General features: G+C 39.5%; 1 protein-coding gene and 1 long non-coding RNA gene across 7 annotated transcripts in view; one reads left to right on the plus strand and one right to left on the minus strand.

Annotated features, from left to right (window-relative positions):
- ROCK2 (Rho associated coiled-coil containing protein kinase 2) overlaps positions 1–18883 on the plus strand; it is a 53603-nt gene extending 34720 nt beyond the window's left edge. For 3 of the 6 annotated variants that reach the window (XM_081905958.1, XM_081905959.1, XM_081905963.1), the window contains 15 exons: positions 1351–1420; positions 2342–2445; positions 2562–2748; positions 4128–4221; positions 4324–4418; positions 4817–4996; positions 5404–5554; positions 5841–6017; positions 9023–9093; positions 11056–11144; positions 12115–12193; positions 12931–13192; positions 14086–14323; positions 16652–16792; positions 18549–18883. In XM_081905958.1, the coding sequence (XP_081762084.1) occupies positions 1351–1420; positions 2342–2445; positions 2562–2748; positions 4128–4221; positions 4324–4418; positions 4817–4996; positions 5404–5554; positions 5841–6017; positions 9023–9093; positions 11056–11144; positions 12115–12193; positions 12931–13192; positions 14086–14323; positions 16652–16792; positions 18549–18552 (1942 nt within the window). In that variant the 3' untranslated portion in view covers positions 18553–18883. Of the gene's footprint in view, positions 1–1350; positions 1421–2341; positions 2446–2561; positions 2749–4127; positions 4222–4323; positions 4419–4816; positions 4997–5403; positions 5555–5840; positions 6018–9022; positions 9094–11055; positions 11145–12114; positions 12194–12930; positions 13193–14085; positions 14324–16651; positions 16793–17251; positions 17335–18548 lie in introns of all 6 variants that reach the window. The other 3 variants (XM_081905960.1, XM_081905961.1, XM_081905962.1) reach the window with 3 other exon arrangements.
- Positions 1–19699, minus strand: part of LOC309367344 — a 217812-nt gene that overhangs the window by 55004 nt on the left and 143109 nt on the right. The gene's annotated exons all lie outside the window — the stretch shown is intronic.

Below are 19699 nucleotides of genomic sequence, written 5' to 3' on the forward strand. Positions count from 1 at the left end.
CACAGAATGGCGAATCACGACCTTCTCACGTGCAGATGCGGGTTGTGTTCTGCTCAGGTTGCGAACGGGGCTCCAGAACGGATCCCATTCGCATCCAGAGGTACCACTTTATCTCTCCCCTTTAATTTAATCACCTGGTTACTGTGGGGTAAAGGTGTAGTACAAAGCCACTTCAGATACAAATATTTAATAAAGGTATTTAAGTTTATTACAATATCATTAAAGGCACAGGCTTATCAGATTACTTTAAAATAGTACTGTATCTTTAAATGAGTACATGTGCTATTAACTTGTTATTGTTACTTTAAATACTAACAACTTATATTCTGCTGATCTGCCAACAAGAGGATGGCCACAAGCAAATAAGGCACTGAATCCTTCCTTCTCTTGTGACAATGGCAGGGCCTTCCAAGAGGCAGAAATGCATCTCGCTTGTGTTTGAGAGTTGTACTCCCAATGTACAGCTCAGAACCTGCTAGCCTTCAGTGTACAAGAATTCTAATAAGCTAATTCTGTACATAGTCTTCCATTAAAATCTTCCTGTTAACAGTTTTAGGAAGTTACGTTGGGGGAGTAAATATATGGACACCTTGCCTTAAACATTTTGTCCATTCTAAAGGAAAATTAATTTATTTTTAATTATAAATTTTCTAATGTTCTGGAAAAGATGAAAGGCTTCAGAAAGAAATGATGGTAGGCCTGATTACCATAGTGACAGGTGAGCTGCTGTGAACTCTTCACCTTTTCATCGTGAGCTCATTCTTGAGAGAAGGATATTTGCTACAGGGTTTGTGCTCTAGTCCCTCCTGCTTCTCCCTGCCAGCTTCTTCCTGCTTCTAGGTATTTTTATTAGCGAGTGAGATAATTGTAGAAAAGCGCTGCTAGGCAAATTTAGGATGGCCTCCAACCTGAGGTGGAGTGTGCACTAGTGCCAGGGAATTTTGATGCCCTTTGGAGCAATTTTGGATACACTGTATCCAAGGTACACACAAGCTTTCTACTGGCTTGTATTATATATACAGTGGTACCTCAGATTAAGAACTTAACTTGTTCTGGAGGTCTGTTCTTAACCTGAAACTGTTCTTAACCTGAAGAAAACTAAATCAACTTTCAGTAGACAAGACAGAAAGCTTCTCACATCAGATACGTTGTAGTGCACATTACAGAATGATCATTAAAGCTGAATTCAAACAGGATTTCTTAACAGTTCTCTTCTGCCCTGCTGTCATTATGGACTACAAGGAAAGGCGAACAGTCTGGCAGTAGAAAATCCAATTTAATCATGTGTGCAAGCACCGTTAATCAGAAGAACCATATTATTTTAAAAATAAGTACATGTTATTCTAACAGGGAACGACAAGATGCGGATGCACAGATGAAAGAGCTTCAGGATCAACTTGAAGCTGAGCAATATTTTTCGGTATGTACTGCACTGCAATTGTTATTATTCCATTCATTAAGTGTAGCATAGGCATTTTTCTAGGGGTTTGTAGCCATCTCACTGAGGTGTAAATGTCATATTTCCCCAATGGAAATTAGTAGGTTTGCAATCATGAGGGTAGTTTTCTTATTACTTAACATGGTTTTGCATTTTAAATATGCTTCATAGTAGCATATTAACACTATGCAATTTCTGTGGAATCAAAGTAAATTGCCTTATCTTTGTACCCTGAGTGAACTGCAGAGATAGCACATTGTGAGTTGCTACCTTGGAGTGGCAAGGCAATTATGTGAGAGAGATATGACCTACAATATTTGTTGGTTACATTTAGAGCTCTAGTTTGAGTAGGGCATTTTCGTAGCCCTCACTCCTGATAATGCCAGCAACTGATTAGTGTCTGTTCATTGTGAACACTTGCTCCTGTTCTTGCAAGATTCCACATCTTGAATACTGTAGATGTTAAGGCAAAATGAACCTTCTAACGGGACTTTTTCCGTTCAGGTGACTGAACCCATCCCACAGTATTTACAGTGGTGCCCCGCAAGACGAACGCCTCGCAAGACGGAAAACCCGCTAGACGAAAGGGTTTTCCGTTTTGGAGGTGCTTCGCAAAACAAATTTCCCTATGGGCTTGCTTCGCAAGATGAAAATGTATTGCGAGTTCCTGCGGGTTTTTTCCCCCTCCCCCCTTTTTCTAAGCAGCTAAGCCACTTATCAGCTGATCCGCTAAGCTGATAAGCCACTAAAAGCCACTAAACCGCTAATAGCACTAATCCATTAAGCTGTCAATGGGCTTGCTTCGCAAGACGAAAAAACCGCTATATGAAGAGCCTCACGGAACGGATTAATTTCGTCTTGCGAGGCACCACTGTACATCAGTTTCCCTTTTTAAAATTTCAGACTCTCTATAAAACACAAGTTCGGGAATTGAAAGAAGAATGTGAGGAGAAGGCCAAACTTGTTAAAGATATACAACAAAAAATGCAAGAGTTGCAGGATGAGAGGTGAGAATTTGGCTGTTTGATTCTTGGCCATGCGCGGTAGAATACCGCTATTTGAAATTCAGAAATGATAGAAATAATTTCTTCAACCACAATAATAGTTTATCATTTCTTTGTAGAGACTCTTTGGCCGCCCAACTGGAGATAACATTAACAAAGGCTGACTCAGAGCAGTTGGCTCGCTCCATCGCCGAAGAGCAATACTCTGATTTAGAGAAGGAAAAGATAATGAAAGAATTAGAGATTAAAGAGATGATGGCGAGGCACAAGCAAGAACTTGCCGAGAAAGACGCCACAGTAGAATCAGTAAGTAGTTTGATGTTCTGCAAGAGTTCTTGATTTTGGACACAAACTCATTTAGCATGATGATTTAGTCCCTGCAAACCGAAGCCATATTGAGTTGATGCAGAAAACATCAGTAAGTAACTTGGAAATTTCTTGGGCAATATGTGTTCCACAATGAAGATAACAAATGTTTACTGCTCAGAGAAAATGTTTCTCAGAATATGATTTTCCACCTGGGTGGAAAAGTTCAGTTACCACAGTTCACTTCAGCCTCCTGAGAAGTAAATCTATTCAGACAGTACCCACTAATTACACAGAGTATAATTTTGTCATGTTGCAATCATGGATACTTCAGTACTGAATATTTTGAAGGTGTAATTTGACTAGTCAGTAGCTGGGGTCCTTGATTTCTCTCTCCTAAGGAGTATTGGTTGCTGCTATAAAAGATAGTAAAATGAGCTGCAATAAGCAGTCCTGAACCTTGTTACATACATAAGATCCAGTTTGCTTGTAACGCTAAAGCAAAACATGACTTAGGGCAAACGTGCAGTTGATTTGTTCTTCTTTTGGCCCTGTGGCTGTGCTTGGCAATCAGCTGAACAGTTTGTGCCTGCAAAACAGTTGCTCCCTTTTGGCTGAGCCAGATTTTTACTTGCACCACAACTGACCATATTAGCTTTCCCGAAGCAGCCTTGCAGGCCGTATGGTGAGGCATAAGGTTCCCCACCCCTGGTTTAGCATGCCGTCCAAACCCAGGCATGTGGTTCTTCCCGCTGTAAGCCCATAGAACAAACATTGATTACAGCTTGTGGTTAATCAAGAGTGTGAAAAGGGAAAGCTCAGGTTTGGACAAAACACCAAGTCCATCTCAGCAGCAAGATGAGAGGGAGAGCAAATTTTCCTTTCAGAAGCCCATGTGTTTGTACAATGTTTTGGCTTACATTACATAAAAACTGAACCAAACAACTCACATTGGTTTTCAGTTCTTCTGTAGCCCAATACATAATTGTAGCTACATTGTATAGGAATTAAAGATTTAAAGATTCTTCTGGTCTAATACTCTTCCTCTTCTGGCTCATGAATGGTGACCAGTATTCAACTACTGCAAATGGTGTTCATCTGTGAACCCAACCTATTATTTGTCTTGCTTTTGAACCTTGCCTTGATTGTTTTTAAACTTTCTGCAGCTTTTTGGCCTTTTTTCCTGTAGTGTAAAGCTCCCTTTACTAGAATTTTTCACTATTTTATTCTTAAACATATTTGTCTCCTTCTACACAACTTCCTTCATGTGCTCTTCTAGTAGCTACAAACTCCTAATCCCAGCAGTATCAACTCATAATTGAACAGGTTTCTGGTTTATTTTTCAAGCCAAAGAGTAACAAATTTCTACTTCATTTTAGCTTGAAGAGGCTAATAGGACACTCACAAGTGATGTCGCAAATCTTGCAAATGAAAAAGAAGAACTTAACAACAAGCTCAAAGAAGTCCTAGAACGTGAGTGTTGTGGGTTTTTTTTTTTTATAAGTAACTTCTTTTATATCAGAGTCTATTATTTTTTCACTTTGCAAATATTAGTGAGTCTGTTTTCATTTGCAGGAATGTCCCAAATGAACGCAGAGGAGAATGATATAGGGGTGCTTAAGAGTCAATATGAGAAACAGCTAGCTTATGAACGAACAATGAAAACACAGGTAAAGTATGAAACTGTGGGAGAAGGAGTTTTGTTATCACTGTACATTATATATGAGAGAAAATACTACAGGTAATGCAAATAAAATAAGCCCTGTAAATGTTTATAGCACTAGACTCTAATATAATATCATTTCTCTGATCCCTTCCTTGTTCAAACTATTCAAAACTTTATTGGTGAACTATAGTTTATTTGGCTTTGTGGATCAAAACTTAGGACAAGCATTTTTAAAATCTTTGAACCTTTTGGTAATGACAGCTTCCAAGCTCAGTGTAGAATGTATTATATTTTGATCAAGCAGAAAACTCAAACAAAATGCTGTAATTGTGGGTTGGGGAAACATCTGATTCTGTAATCCTAGGTAACTGTTTATTCTTCTTGTGCATCTCCCTCCACCAGGCTGTAAATAAGTTAGCTGAAGTGATGAACCGTAAGAATCCTATCCAGCGAGGAGCAGACACTGATGTTAGAAGAAAAGAAAAGGAGAACAGGAAACTGCACATGGAGCTGAAGTCTGAACGTGAAAATTTATCCCAGATGATGATCAAATATCAGAAGGAGATCAATGAGATGCAAGCGGTAAGTACCTGTACACAGATGTATCTGGCAACAATAAATTGCTTAATGGATTAATAAATTGCTGAAAGAGAATTTGATCTGAAAGAATGTTTCAAAAGTTGACAGACCTTGTAGAGTTTGTAAATATTTCCAATCGTTGAATCTACCTTTGTATTCCTAAAACCTTTGCAGCAGTCCTACTGCCCTTAGTCTCTTGTTCCTCTTCTCATTGCATGAGCTTTTGTAGCCCAAATGTGCTATTTCATAAGGTTACATATTCTCCCCCTGCCATCATCCAGGGGGATTAAAATTAAAAGAATGCTCTTCCAATAAGCATGCCAAGAAAATCCTGTAAGACAGATTATATAAGGTGGGAAATATTTAATAATAAGATGAGGTTTGATTTGTGCTCCTTGAATCTTTTATAGCAAATAGCGGAAGAGAGCCAGATACGAATAGAATTGCAGATGGCTCTGGACAGCAAAGATAGTGACATTGAACAGCTTCGCTCACAGCTGCAGTCAATACGCATTGACAGTACCAGTATGCCATGTGGCTCAGGGGAAGCAGATGCTGATGGTAAGATTCATTCTTCATTAGCACACTTACCTTTTGTCACAAAAATCCAGTGTTTAAACTGATTCCTTTCCATAGTTTCCAAAAGTTGCTAGCAATGTAATTTTCTCACCTACCTTCTTGCCACTAACATTTTGACCTTTTAGCACCTTCTGAAATGTGAAGAATATAGTTATTATTACCCCCCTAAAGCTATTCCGTTCCATTATAACTGAAGAAGTAAATGTTTTTAAACCTCTTTTGTCATTAACTTTTTGTGCACTTTATCCCTATCATGCTGGGTTCTCAGTTCATATTACTCAATCCCACACTATGGAGTCAATGTCTTTTACCTACGAACGCTCTTCTACCTCTGTCAGTATTGCCACTAAGCCTTCCAGTTCTCGTGTGTTTATCAACTCTGATTCTGACTCAGAGGAGGAATCGGCGTCTTCTGTAGAAGTCCCTTCAGAACCTGACAGCCCAGGTGACATTCCTACAAACCATTTAGTGATGGAATGCTGCTGCTCCTCTGAACTTTCATTACTAACATTGCAAGCAGTTGAAATCAAATATAGTTGTGTTGCATGAAGAATGAAGTTGCTAAGTGAAGAATGAAGTGGCCCTTTTAATCTAAAGTAGCCACTGATTGTATTCCTAATTAAGTATACTCTAGAGGCATATGCATGCAGTATGCATCTTTCCCCTTAGCAACAGCCCCTTCCACCTTTCTCCAAGTTGCTGCTAAGAAAATTAGGGCTTGCTGTGGCGATCACACAGGGCCCCCAGACGTTTCACAGTCTATTGACCCTGTGCCACCACTGCGGTTAGCTTTCTTTGCTGCCGCCACCCCGCTGCTCACAGGGACACACGGAGTCCAGACAGTTGTGAACATAAATAATCAAGTTTATTTTTAAATGCAGGAACAAGCGTATGGTTACAGTTTATTTTTCTCTTGTCAGTTTCCTAATCTTAGTTCCTAACAACTTCAAAGTGAATTATTCCCAACTATCTATCTGACTCAACCTAACAATTCCTCTCACCCTCTCACAATACAACTCTGCCAACCCACACCTAAGCCTCCCTCTTCCTTCTCCAACACCCAAGCCTCAACTCCCAACTCCCAAACCTCAACTGACTTTCAAAACCTCCCACTCTATCTTTTACTCCCCCCTTGCATTCTCACTGGCCAATCACATCACACCCATTTTAACCCTTTCCTTGACCCATCCTAAGAGGCAAAAGCCACACTTGCAAACTTAAGTTGATTCATTGACAGGAATTGTTAGTTAAAAGTGGAAGTTGAGAGACATTCTTTTCATTTGTGGATTTTGTTTCTCAAATGGCACTTTTGAAAATTGTGGCTTCTGTTTATCAAGTTGCACATATATTCCTCCCTTCAGTAAGCTAAAAAAAGAAGATGCTTACATTGAGAAATTGTCCGTTATCAATTATATTTAATTATTATCTATTAAAAGACAAATGATGAATCAATCCTGAATTAATCACTCTAGTGAAAGTGCACTGGAATTTTTTTTTTAATTTAGGAAGAAAAATGATATGGAAGATCTTAAAAGGGTGTGTGGTTCCAGATCACCTACAATGCCAAATCTAGGTATCTTAAGTTACACATTCAAAAGGGCTCATCACCCAGTGAAATAACTAGGTGACTTAGGCCCATTTCAGAAATCAGTGCCCCAACCTTTGGCTTGCTGTTGCTCTAAATTCACGTACTGACTGTGTAGGTATGTGAAGATACATTCACAGTCTCACTGCCAACTCTCTACACAAAAGACACTAAGCTGAGTACTTGCTGCTGCTTTGGCACTGCTTCTCTCACTCAGTTTTGGTAGCCTGCTTTCTTCTATGATATGTTAGGCAAGGGCTTCCTAGCTCCCATGTAATGGTACAATAAATCAGAAAGGTAATCAACTAGAGGTGATGGAACAATACATTCTCTAACATTATGAGAGCAAAGTAATAGATACCTTTGGGTTGGTCCATCCTCTTGTCACAACTGCCTTACACGTTGAACATCTGAAAACTCTGATCTGAAACATGACATTTAGAGACTAGGTTTTGTTTTTTTGTAAAACTTTCCTTAGGCAGATATCTTCTATGGGAAGAGCAGGGACTACTGGTAACACAAAGCTGAGAAAGCTGTACTAAATATATTTAAATGGCACTCAGGTGTGTGGACTGGAAGAATTCAGAAGTATTCAGATCCCACAGATTACAGCGCTTAAGAATAATTAACTGACTTTTGCTGAATCAATGAAAAGCTATTAGGATAAGAAGTTTATAGAGGGGGAAATGGCATTTGTTCTTGTCATTGTATCATTTTCTTATTAGGGAAATAGGGACATACAATGTAGCATACATCTTCCCTCCATTCCTTTCCCCTAAAATCTAAAAGAGGTGAAGTTGGTTGAATCATTGGTGGCTCGGTGCTGCTAATATATTTTCAGTGCTAGTAGGAAAGACAATAGAGAAACTGCTGCAATGCTGTGTTCAATTAATCAGGGTGTGTTTGTTTGTGTGTGCGCACACATATGCATGTGTACAGAGTGTATCAGGATATTGACAGTGGAAGCACATTAGATTTTATAGGAAGGGGAACTGAAAATGAGGGGGAACCTTGTATATTTTTCAAAGGACTTTCCACCAAAAGTTAAACAAAGCATGTCTCAGTGTAAAGACTACAATACAAAACATATTTTGTTAATCTTTGTTTTCCCTATGCATCAATATACTTCAAACTTTTGTTCTTGCTAGAAGTTTTGCAAACATTCGCATTCTATTTTGTGAAATCTAGTGGGTTGGATACTGACTTGCCTCCCTCATCTCTTTTGCCTAAGCCATGTGATTTGGCTACCTCCACCTTCAAGCCACTCTGCCTCCCTTTCAGGTCATTTCTTCTTCCACAGTCTTCTTCATCTGCTGTCTCCCTAACAAACACATTGCAACATACATTACAATATAAATAAAAGAATGCATTACATAATACTCATGAAAAAACAGTCTAAAGCAACAGAATTTCTTTACACAAGGGAAGCTGTTTAAGGCAGTACAGAGGGTCCAAATTCTGCACCGAGAGCAGGAACCCTTGAGTACATTGTACAACTTCTGTGTTTAATACTCTGGAGGTTTAGAAATAGGAGAATTTGCTGTGTGTGCTTTGTTAATGTTTTCCAAAAGGAATCAGAATGGATGGCACAGACATTTCCTTAAATAGTAATAAATGCTTTAGATATGTTTCTGCTGTGGAACATAAAACATTTACTAATTGGAATGTGTGGTGACACAATTTTATGACTAGAGCTTTGCTCGTGTTTGCTTCTAAATTTCAGCTGTTTTGAAATATGGTATTTGCTTGCAGATGACACAGCTTTCAAGAAAACATCTTTCTTAACTTGACATGACTTTAAAAAGTAGCACAATACCTATTCAGTATTAATTGTTTTGATGTTTGCTCACTTTAATACTTTTCAGAGTCACGGCTAGAGGGCTGGCTATCATTGCCTGCCCGAAACAATACAAAAAAATATGGATGGGTTAGAAAGGTAAGAAATGCATGCAATTCTTAGAGCTGTTGCTTGGGGCGTGGTATGCAGTTATTTTAATGCTCTGTTCAGCACGTGAAAACAGAGCGCTACAGTTTTTGATACATTGCTGCTTTTCTAGAGATTGATTATGAGCCTGTCTGGGATGCAAGAGCACTTTCTTTTGAGGATTTTGAAGGCTTTTCTACCAACAGGAAGAGAAAGCTGAGTGGGATAGGAATCACACACACAGTGGAAGATGGGTCATTGGCTGCTTATCTTCCCATATCTCCTCCTTAGTGGATAGTTTTCTTTTAAGTGTTAGAAGTAGGAGCAGCAGGGAAAATGGGAATTTGCCAGATCCAGGTGGAAGACATTCCCAGAGTGAGCTTACACCTCCTACTGGAAGGAATGTGCAGGATCCCCTCAAGTCTTTAGCCTCTTCACCAGGGAGAGGACTCATCCCTCTTTCAGTCTGCTCAGTTGAGTCTGTGTGTTCCCTTCCCAGTGTCTCCCCACCCCCAGTCTCAGTGGGGACTTTTTGTTTGGGGGCCTTGGTGACTGCTAGAGCTCCAGGCACATCCTACAAAGAGCCTTATAAATGCAATCATCTTTTAATCTTGAGCACAGCCATTGCTGTGGCTTGTCCAGCTTCCTTTGATGGCGGGGTGTGTGTGTACAAGAAGCATCCAGTGGGACCTGCCTGCATTGCTCCCCACCCTTCCCGTTGCTTTCTTGTAGCCCATGTGAGGGCTTGAGCATGCAGCCCCAGCTTCATTGGTGTGAGTAGACCCCCATGCCTCTTCAGACAGCCTTTGGGCTTTGGCGCACAACTGTGGCTGCCCCTCTCTTTTTTGTTGGGCCTGTGAGGAGAGGCTGACTTAATAGTGGCCTGTCCTGTGTCTGTGCCTCCATGCCTTGGTGGTTGCTCTGTGGACATCTGTCTGACTCTAGTTCCTCCAAGGCTGACTGGTTCCCTATGGCTGTGGTTGCATCTGCTGAGGTGAGTACCTCTTCATCTAGCCTCCCCCCCCCCGATTGCTTCCTTTCCCATCTTCAGACATCACCTGTCGCTTTGGGGCGGGGGAGGGGTAGTTCTGTATTTTCTTCTGTCAGTTTAGCTTTATGTTCTTTACGTTTCAGTTGCCCATGTTCTTCCTGTGAGTTGAGTGGCCCAATATTTGATTTGGTCTCGAGGAGTTATCCCGCTCCTGGTGTTGTAGCAATAAAACTGCAAGCACATTTGCAGAGCTAAGCAGGGTGCGGTATGGTTTCAAATTGGATGGGGGACTACCTCTTGAGATCCCTGCATTGCAGGGGGTTGGACTGGATGGCCTTCTGTGTCGTCGTCCCCAGAAAAGAGACAAAAGGCTTGAGAGGACCCTGCCAGATCCCTCCAGTAGGAGGTGTCACCCCACTCTAGAATGTTTTCCACCTGGATCCTCAAACAGAAATTCACAATAAGACAAATTTCCACTGGGGTATGTACTATATACTAGGCATACACTAGTATATAGTAGATGCCCCTACAGATTTGGGTGTGGGTTGAGAGAGGAAGGGTTGTATATGCACATTTTGGCTATCCATCAGCATGAAATCCAATTACAATCTTAAAGCTAATGAACGACTTGACTCAGACTAGACGCTTTAGTACATTGGGATTTTGTTTCTGTAACTTAGTTGAGCTTTTATCATGCTTGCAGCATCATATCTTAAAGAGTTTGTTCTTTTGCTTATTTAGTTTTGATGATGTTTTGTCCATTGTTTTTGATGTGACTATTGCAGTATAAATCGTAACAATGCATTTAAAGGGTTAGATGACTTTGGGCAAGTTATCAAACTTTTTAAGTAATTTGTTTTGTGATGTGGTTTAATCCTATGAAAGTATTGTCATGGGAAAAATATGGCATGTGTATATCAAAGTAAAAATTTGTTGCCCAACCTGTGTGTTTACTTACATATTTTTTTTTATTTAAAAAACAGTATATAATTGTGAGCAGCAAGAAAATACTATTCTATCACAATGAACAAGAGAAAGAACAATCAAATCCTTACATGGTGTTGGACATAGAGTAAGTATTGTTTTGTGACACTATTTTTTTGCTTCTATTTTACAGGATCTTTCCTATGGGTTATTGCATAGCTTTTGCTGTGCTTTTAAAATTCTTTCCTCCCTGATTTTTTGTAATGTTTTATACCTATGGGCCTAATTAGACCCCAAGGGTCCCAGTTTGGCCCATGAGATAATTTCTCCCAAAGATTGCCCCTTAAAGTGCCCTCCTAGTTGTTCATTGACAAGGAAGGCTTCCTGTAGCTGCTGGTCAAGTGATTGGCAATAGAGCAGGCCTACAAGGGTTGGCTGGTTTACAGAGGTCCTTGGCTGCATGGTAGAGTTCCCCATGGCACAACTGACCCCTGTCCAAAGCAGGGCTTGGTCACTGCCTATCAGCTGATGGGCAGAAACTTCAAGCCCTGCCTGATTTGCTTTTTGCTTTGTATTGCAATTTGAATAACTACAAAGGAAAAATGGGCCACCTGACATCATTTTACTGTCAGATGATAGAAAGGTGGGCCAGGCCAGACTTTTTAATAATTATAATGAAGAAATAATTAATAAAATTCTGTCCTCATGCCATCTAATCACAGAGGTTTATTATGTAAATTTGTAATGGTCAAGACTTAACCGATCCTTTGTTCTAATTAAAGAGGGCACACATACAGTATGACATCCATTTCTTCTTATTTTGACTTGATTGCTGTTTGTTTAAAGAATACATAGGCAATGAGTTTAAATATTACTTGGAGTAATATTTGTTTGCCAGTTTAAAAAAATGTACTGATTGTAGCATTTGTACTACTAAGTCTTTAAAATACTGTATTATTAACACGGGTGCATCTTAATTTTAAATTATTATTTCATGTCCAAACTGAACTCTACTGCAGGGAGAGCTTCCATAGACTTCCATAGATTAGTATTGTTTACATTACTGTTTCCTATCTCACTTACATTTCCGTTGACTTTCTGCATGTGTGCTTCTACAGCAAATTATTCCATGTTCGGCCTGTCACACAAACAGATGTATACAGAGCAGATGCCAAAGATATTCCTAGGATATTCCAGGTATGCCTTTTAAAAATTATGAACAACAAAGGGGGGAGAGGGTAGTAGAAGATATCATGCATTCCTTAAATAGTCTGAATACACCTGACATGGTATGGTTTCACTTGAAATATATTCTGAAGTGTAACGAAATAAAGGGACTGGGAGTTGCTATTTTTCTTCAACTGTGGAGTTGGATGGCAGAAAAGTTAAGTCTTGTATTACTAAATGGGTGGAGATCAGAGTGCCCCACAAGAGGCTCCTTTCTGTAATTAATGTCATTCCCGTTTATGTATCTCTGGGCTGGTTCAGGTGAGCTCCCAAGTTGGAAAGGGGAGTATGTCTACCTCAACAGGATGCTTTAATGGAAGAGAGGATCAGGGAGGTGATTTTCACCCAGTCGTCCTTGTTCCCTGCCCTCCTTGAAATGCTGCTCTGGAGGGTTAGGGACCTTCCAGAACACAGCATGCCTCCCTCCAGTGAGAGCTTCTGCTGGATCTCAGTCCCTTCTTCTTGTAGAGGCAGCCCTCCTGTTTGCGGAAGGAACACTCTGCATCCAGCCCATCACATCCACCATGTGGATAATAGACGGGATGCTTCAAACTGTGTTGCCCATCTGACATCATTTCACTTTCTTTTTCATTGTTTTTTGCTGTCTTTGTTTGTGCTGCAGTGCAAACAATTTTTTTCCCCTTTGTAAAACATGGCTCATGTGTACCAAGTATTACTGATACAGTTCTTTCCATTTTTTATTCCAGATCCTGTATGATAATGAAGGGGAAAGCAAAAAGGAGCAAGAATTTCCTGTGGATTCTGCAGGGGAGAAGTCAAACTATATTTGCCACAAAGGCCATGAATTTATACCAACACTCTATCATTTCCCAACAAATTGTGAGGCATGTATGAAGCCATTATGGCATATGTTCAAGCCTCCTGCTGCTTTGGAATGCCGCCGCTGCCACATTAAATGTCATAAGGATCACATGGATAAAAAGGAAGAGATTATTGCACCTTGCAAAGGTACCTACCAAGACTATAGTATAAAATGGATTGGTTTGTTAGAAAAGTCAGATGCAACTCTTCTGTCTTGTGAAATGCTAACAAGCTTGCTTATAAAAGTGAGTTTAGTCAGCTTTATGCATTTGGGATGTGTGGATGGTTTGTGACCTGGTTCACATACAACTCTAAGCTATGGTCTATTTAACAAATCACAGATGAGCATACAAACCATGGCTTGTTTCTTCAAAGTTCAGTTTGTTTTCTAGTTGTTCTTGTCTCGTGTCTTTTGCAACTTAGTGAGCAACCAGGGTGAGAAGACCAAAAAACCATGGTCTAAAGAAGAGTGCTAGGTTTTCACCTAACACTGAAACCATAGTTAAAACAGATCAAGGTTTGTAAATGAACAACAAACCATGAGCTCAGGTTATGATTTGTTGATACTAAACAAATCATAGTAAGTGGCTAGGGAGGGTTCAGAAGATCAAAGGAATCATGGTTATTCTTATTCTTATTAAATTATCTTACTAAACTGGCTTAGCATTGTGTATAAACCAAGTTTCTCTGTAATTTTGAACTGTTTTGTCTTTCACAACTCAAAGCCTTTTGCTTCTGAAATATAATTGAGAGAAAAGGGTGTGTTGTGATGTTCTGAATACATGGATAAATGCTAACATGACTTCTGTGCCCCTTGGCTTTAAAACCTTGTCTTCAAGGAATCAAACAAGGTGCCCTATGTGTTTAGACTTGTTCTAGATGGAACTTTAGCTCTGTCCGCTCATTTGACCACTGCTCAACAAAGCTTTTCATCTTTTTAGAGTTAAGCCAAAGTTGAGTCTCCTGATTTCAGCAGGGGAGTTGAGGATCTTAAGTACATATGTATGTATTCTGATTTTGCTGATTTTAATGTGTTTCAGTAAATTATGATATTTCAACTGCAAAGAATCTACTACTGTTAGCCAGTTCCACAGTGGAACAGAAGAAATGGGTGAGCCGCCTAGGGAAAAAGATTCCCAAAAAGGCTCCAGCACCAGATCCGTTTGCACGATCATCACCAAGAACTTCCATGAAAATACAGCCAAACCAATCATTAAGACGGCCAATTAAACCAATCCAGCTCTCCCCACCGAGCGAAAAGAAAGATTTTCCTACCAGGTAAAAAGTGGCATGTGGGAAATTGTTAATATCCTTGGTTTTCCCTTTTTGCTTTTTAGATTACTACACTGGACACTTCACATAAGACAATTTTAGTTTTTTCTTTGATGGTCTCTAAAGCACGACATCCTGGCAGCATTTTATTACTTCGCCCACAATTAATTTAGCTTCTTGTGGAGTATGGGAAATAAATTGATGTAAACAATAACAGGCACTTCCTTAACATTTAAATGATTTTGTATTGGTTTACACTGCTATTTTATCTTTTATTCCATATTTCATTACAGCATTGATTTGCAGAAAAATAAAAAGTCATTTAATGATAAATAAATATTGCTTTGTTAGAATGGCATGAAATGCAGTGTTTGTGCATTTCATGCTCAGCCTTGTTTGTCAGCTGTGCCCTATACTGTATAACATAACATTTCAGCTTTATGAGGAATATTCATGTCAAAAAGGCTATTGAAATGCCAAATATAAAATGTACAAGAGCTGCTGTAATCCAGTCTAGATAAAGTTAGCTACAATCCGTGGAGCTCATAAATCCATTGTGTGTGTGTTTTAAGTCTGGCTTTCTTGATCAGGGCCCATAGTTTTTACTTAAAGCCCAGGTTTTAAGGTGAATATTGTTCACCCAATTGTAACATTGTGTCAGAATACTACTTAAAGTTGTACTATGAAGCCGCAGCTTTCTGCTGGCTAAAAGACTGGCTACTTCTGGAGGACACGGATGTGCTGGATTTGGAAGGTTTTAACAATGCATTTGGATGGCATGCATATTTATGGTATGACAAGGTTAAGATCAACAAGGTCTTTAAGAACCATATTGTCAGAAAAGCAATATTTAATGTCTGGACAAGATACAAAGACTTATTAGAAAACAAAACACCGAGGTGGCTGTCACCTTTGGAGGCCAAGGCCCGAAAAAGACCCAATATGGAGGCCAATTGGCCAAAATATTGGGAAATACTAGAAAGGGATGGAGACAATTGGAAACTGCAGAGTTTAGAGAAAATGAAAGATAAAGTGCGAGACTGGTTACACTATGCTCAGATTAAGGAAGTGTTTAAGATTGATAAAAAGTTAGGATTCCAGGTGGAGAAATCGAAACTGGAGACAGAACTGCTAGAACCTAAGACCAAGGTACTTTCAAAAATGTATAACTTGCTGCTGAAATGGAACACACAAGACGAATTGGTTAAATCGGCTATGATAAAGTGGGCCCAGGATATTGGGCACAACATTATGTTTGAGGACTGGGAAAGGTTATGGACTACCGGGCTGAACTTCACAGCATGTAATGCTCTGAAGGAAAATGTAATGAAAATGATATATAGATGGTACATGACCCCAGTGAAATTGGCTAAAATACACCATTCGTCTGATAACAAATGTTGGAAATGTAAGGAAAATGAAGGAACATTCTTTCACCTCTGGTGGACCTGCCCTAAAGTGAAGGCCTTTTGGGAAATGATATATAATGAGTTAAAAAAGGTATTTAAGTATACCTTCACCAAGAAACCAGAGGCCTTCCTTCTGGGCATGGTCGGCCAGAACGTGTTAAAGAAGGATAGAACATTTTTTATGTACGCTACAACGGCGGCAAGGATACTTATTGCTAAGAGCTGGAAAACCCAAGATCTACCAACACTGGAAGAATGGCAGATGCAGCTGATGGACTATATGCAACTGGCCGAGATGACTGGCAGAATCCGCGACCTGGGAGAGGAGAGGGTTGAAGAAGACTGGAAGAAATTTAAGATTTATTTACAAAAGTATTGTAATTTGGTTGAATCCTAACAAGGAAGCCAGAGCAGAAATAACTGTCTACCATTAAATTATAATTTTTTATTTGAGTTTAACCTAAACATTGCACTTAAGAGTATAAACAAGATGATAATTTGCTTGGAAAAATTCGTTTTTAATGATGAGAGTGGAAGCGGGAGACGTGAGGGAGTCCGCAATAGAATGAAAAGATGTTATGAAACCTATTTTGTTTGTTAAATATGTATTTGTAAAAAATCTTAATAAAAATTTTTATAAAAAAAAAAACAGAATACTACTAATCCACTCTTAGGAGGGGAAAGCACCACATGACATACTCCAGGATGTGTGTGCAATCCTTGAGATCAAAGCTATGCTTTGTTAGTTGCATATTCTTTATTGATGAGACAGGGCTAAGAAAGCACACAGGAATGGTGTATATGGATTCTAGACTGCAGCCAATATGTCACCATTACTGGATCAGGAGAAAGTTGCACTAATTGCCATATTAAGAATTGTTTTTAGTGGACTGTGGCTCATAAACTTTAAAACCTCATTTTACAGATTAATTGATGTGGCATGTAGAGACTGGGATTGGTCATTTGATGATATTGATTTTGATATTGATTTTAATATTGATGATGCTGGGAACGATAACGATCTTGATGATAGCGATGATGATAACGATGTGTTTGTTCTGAAGAGGTAAATGGGTGACTATCTGTAGGAGAATGGATTGGCTTTCTTAAAACAAAGCATGCTGTTTGGATTTCTCTCAGCAGTCAAAGTGTGCCAGCTTAAAAACTCCCAAAAGCAATTTTACGACAAATGCAAAAAATATTCAACGATGCATGCATCTAACTTCTGAAGTATTTTGAAAATGTAGTTCTCAAAACCCACATGGCCATCTGTGTTGTAAGATGCTCTTCAACTGTGTATTACTAACTTTCTGCAAAAATAGTTTTTTATTTAAAAAAATGTATGTTTAAGTTTTTTATATGTTGCTCCAGGCTCAAATGTGGGCAGCAACATATATATGTTTTGAAGTGTGGTGCAGCTTTTATTTTAGCTGATGACTTGCATACGTATTGCATTCTTTGGTAGTGCCGTGAGAACTTGATATGCTTTTTTTGCATCGGTGTGCCATTTTTATTTTTATAACAGCTCATTCGTGATAGAAGGGACCAAACCTCGGTACAAGAAGCTAGCATAGAGCAAGCGTAGAGCAAGCCCCAGCGTGAGTTAAGGTAGCGTAAAGTGCTGGCCAAGCTGCCCCAAGCCTTACAGAGGGAAAACAAGCCTTTAAAATACTGTTTGGGTTGCATCACCCTTTTTGCTGGCCAAACCTATGCTGGCTTCTAAGATCATGTGGCTTCTAAGATCAATACCACTAATCCACTCTTAGGAGGGGAAAGCACCACATGACATACTCCAGGATGTGCGTGCAATTCTTGAGATCAAAGCTATGCTTTGATCATAAAACTCTCCAGCCAAAGTACCCCCTCTCTGGTCCTGCTGCTATATGCCCATGGGACAACACCCCCCCCCCCCAATTTCAGGGTTTACACCTGTTTTCCGGTCAACCAGACTTGGCTTAGCTGGCTGGGTCCCAGCTGAGCCAAGAAGAGAGACATACGCTAACTTATTTCTGACCAAGATGCATATGAAGAAGTTAAGCTGGCATACCTTGGCTTCATCCAGAACCTCCTGGCTCAGTTGGATACCCACACTCATCCCAGCAGATCTCGCTATAGGATTGCTCTCTAAGTTGCTTTGCATTGGAGCACCCATGTTGGAAACTGTTTCCCCAAAGCAAATATGGCCATCCCTGAGGAGGATGTTGGAACACTCCTCCACCCTGGTCAGCCAAGAAGACTTTCAACCCAGAGTTTCTTTTTGGTGAAATACCTGTATTTTTCTTTACTTTAGTAGTTTTTTAAATACAAAAATAGGAACTGCTAAAAGCAAAAAAGACACACCCTCCCCACAACTCAGCAGCTGCATTCACATTGGAAGCAAAATGGGGCTCAAAACTAAGAGATACAGAAGTCTCGTCTTGAACCCTTTAAGGGGGTAATGGTGGTCAAAATCACCTTAAAACCAGGAAGAGGAGGGCTGTGTATGCCTGCTGCCCTTGAGCTGTTTGGAAAACTTATTTTGCCTGGTGCCCACTGCTGTTTGTTTAAAGGGAAGAAAGAAACAAAGACTATTCATCCTTCTTCTAAGACAGGAAGGGAACAGGAGATCAAACAGATGTCCTATCAAACGATTTCAAAGCAGGTTGGAAGACACTCTTGACTTGTTAGGCTGTCCCAGGCTGGTGGGAGGTCCAGCAATTTCCCAATGCTGCTTTTGGGCTTGGATCTTGTTTGGGAGCCTGCAGGCCATAGAATTAATTTCACTGTTTTCAAATATGTTTTCTAGATTTTACTGACCAGATCCATTTTTTATTCTTTTTCAGCTAACTGCCTCCTATGAATACTATCACTATTGGAGTCGATAAGACTGAACCATCATATTCCTGGGGTTACAAATATATATATATAGGTGTTTCTGAAAGACAGTTCAAGTATAAATAGATAAGACGTTTACAGAGGTGTGTGTGTGTTTTGCTGCAATACAACATACTAATAATTCCTGTGTTATTTTTTTAATGTAATCCCTCTGGATGACTGAGCAAGTTAGGAATGGTTGGTGAATAGTACAAGGATACTCTCAGATTCTGTTCTACAAATTCTTTCTGGGAAAGACTCGCACTACATGTCACAAGAGGAATAAAAGGAGTGGGGAAACGTGGTGAACCCATCTCTTGGTCAGTTTTTTTTTATAGAGAAATACAACCAGCAATTTTGCCAGAAAAAAGGGCGATAAGGAGGGTCTGACACACTGATGAAGACAGCATCTTAAAGAAGTGACCATTATACTGTGTGTGTATGTGTTTTGGTGTGTAAATATGTATATTGTACTGTAATGCTGCAAGAGGGTTAAAAAAAAACTTTCCACTTTATTTTTTATACATATTATTCATATACCATTACCTGCAGTTGCAACTATGCACATGTATAAAGCCATACTGTTGAATTTTGCCATTCATTATCTGTATATCAAAGGCTGCATGTCTGTGTTCAGCAGCGACATATAATAATAACTTCCAAGTATATATCCAGTTACTACTTAATGGGCAGTCCTCTTTTACCAGTCTTGAATGCCTTAAATTAATGTCATTTCCTTAAAGTCTGTGCCCATTCTAGATATTTAAGAGAGATAAAGGATGCAGAGGTTTGCCAGCTCTTAGGATGCAATTTTGCTTTGTGGCAGAACAATATAGTGCACTATGTTTACAATATAATAGTTTATATCAATGTCAGTCTATTCTGAATGTATATCTTAATAGGGAGGGGAGGGGAGGGAGGGGTCAGTTGAGTAATGGTTTCAAAAACAATGATCTGGTAGTATTAGAACTAATATATAGCTTTCATGCTTAGGCATAACTTCCCATCCACCCTTTGTACAAACCTCAGTATTAGTCATTGGTTTTATATCACCCTTACTAAGTGCTGCAAAACATCGTTCTGCCTTTGTTTGTTTTTTGCATACTATCTATTTTTACAT

This window comes from Podarcis melisellensis (genome assembly GCF_964234715.1).
Source record: "Podarcis melisellensis genome assembly, chromosome: 3".
NCBI classification, from domain to species: domain Eukaryota; kingdom Metazoa; phylum Chordata; class Lepidosauria; order Squamata; family Lacertidae; genus Podarcis; species Podarcis melisellensis.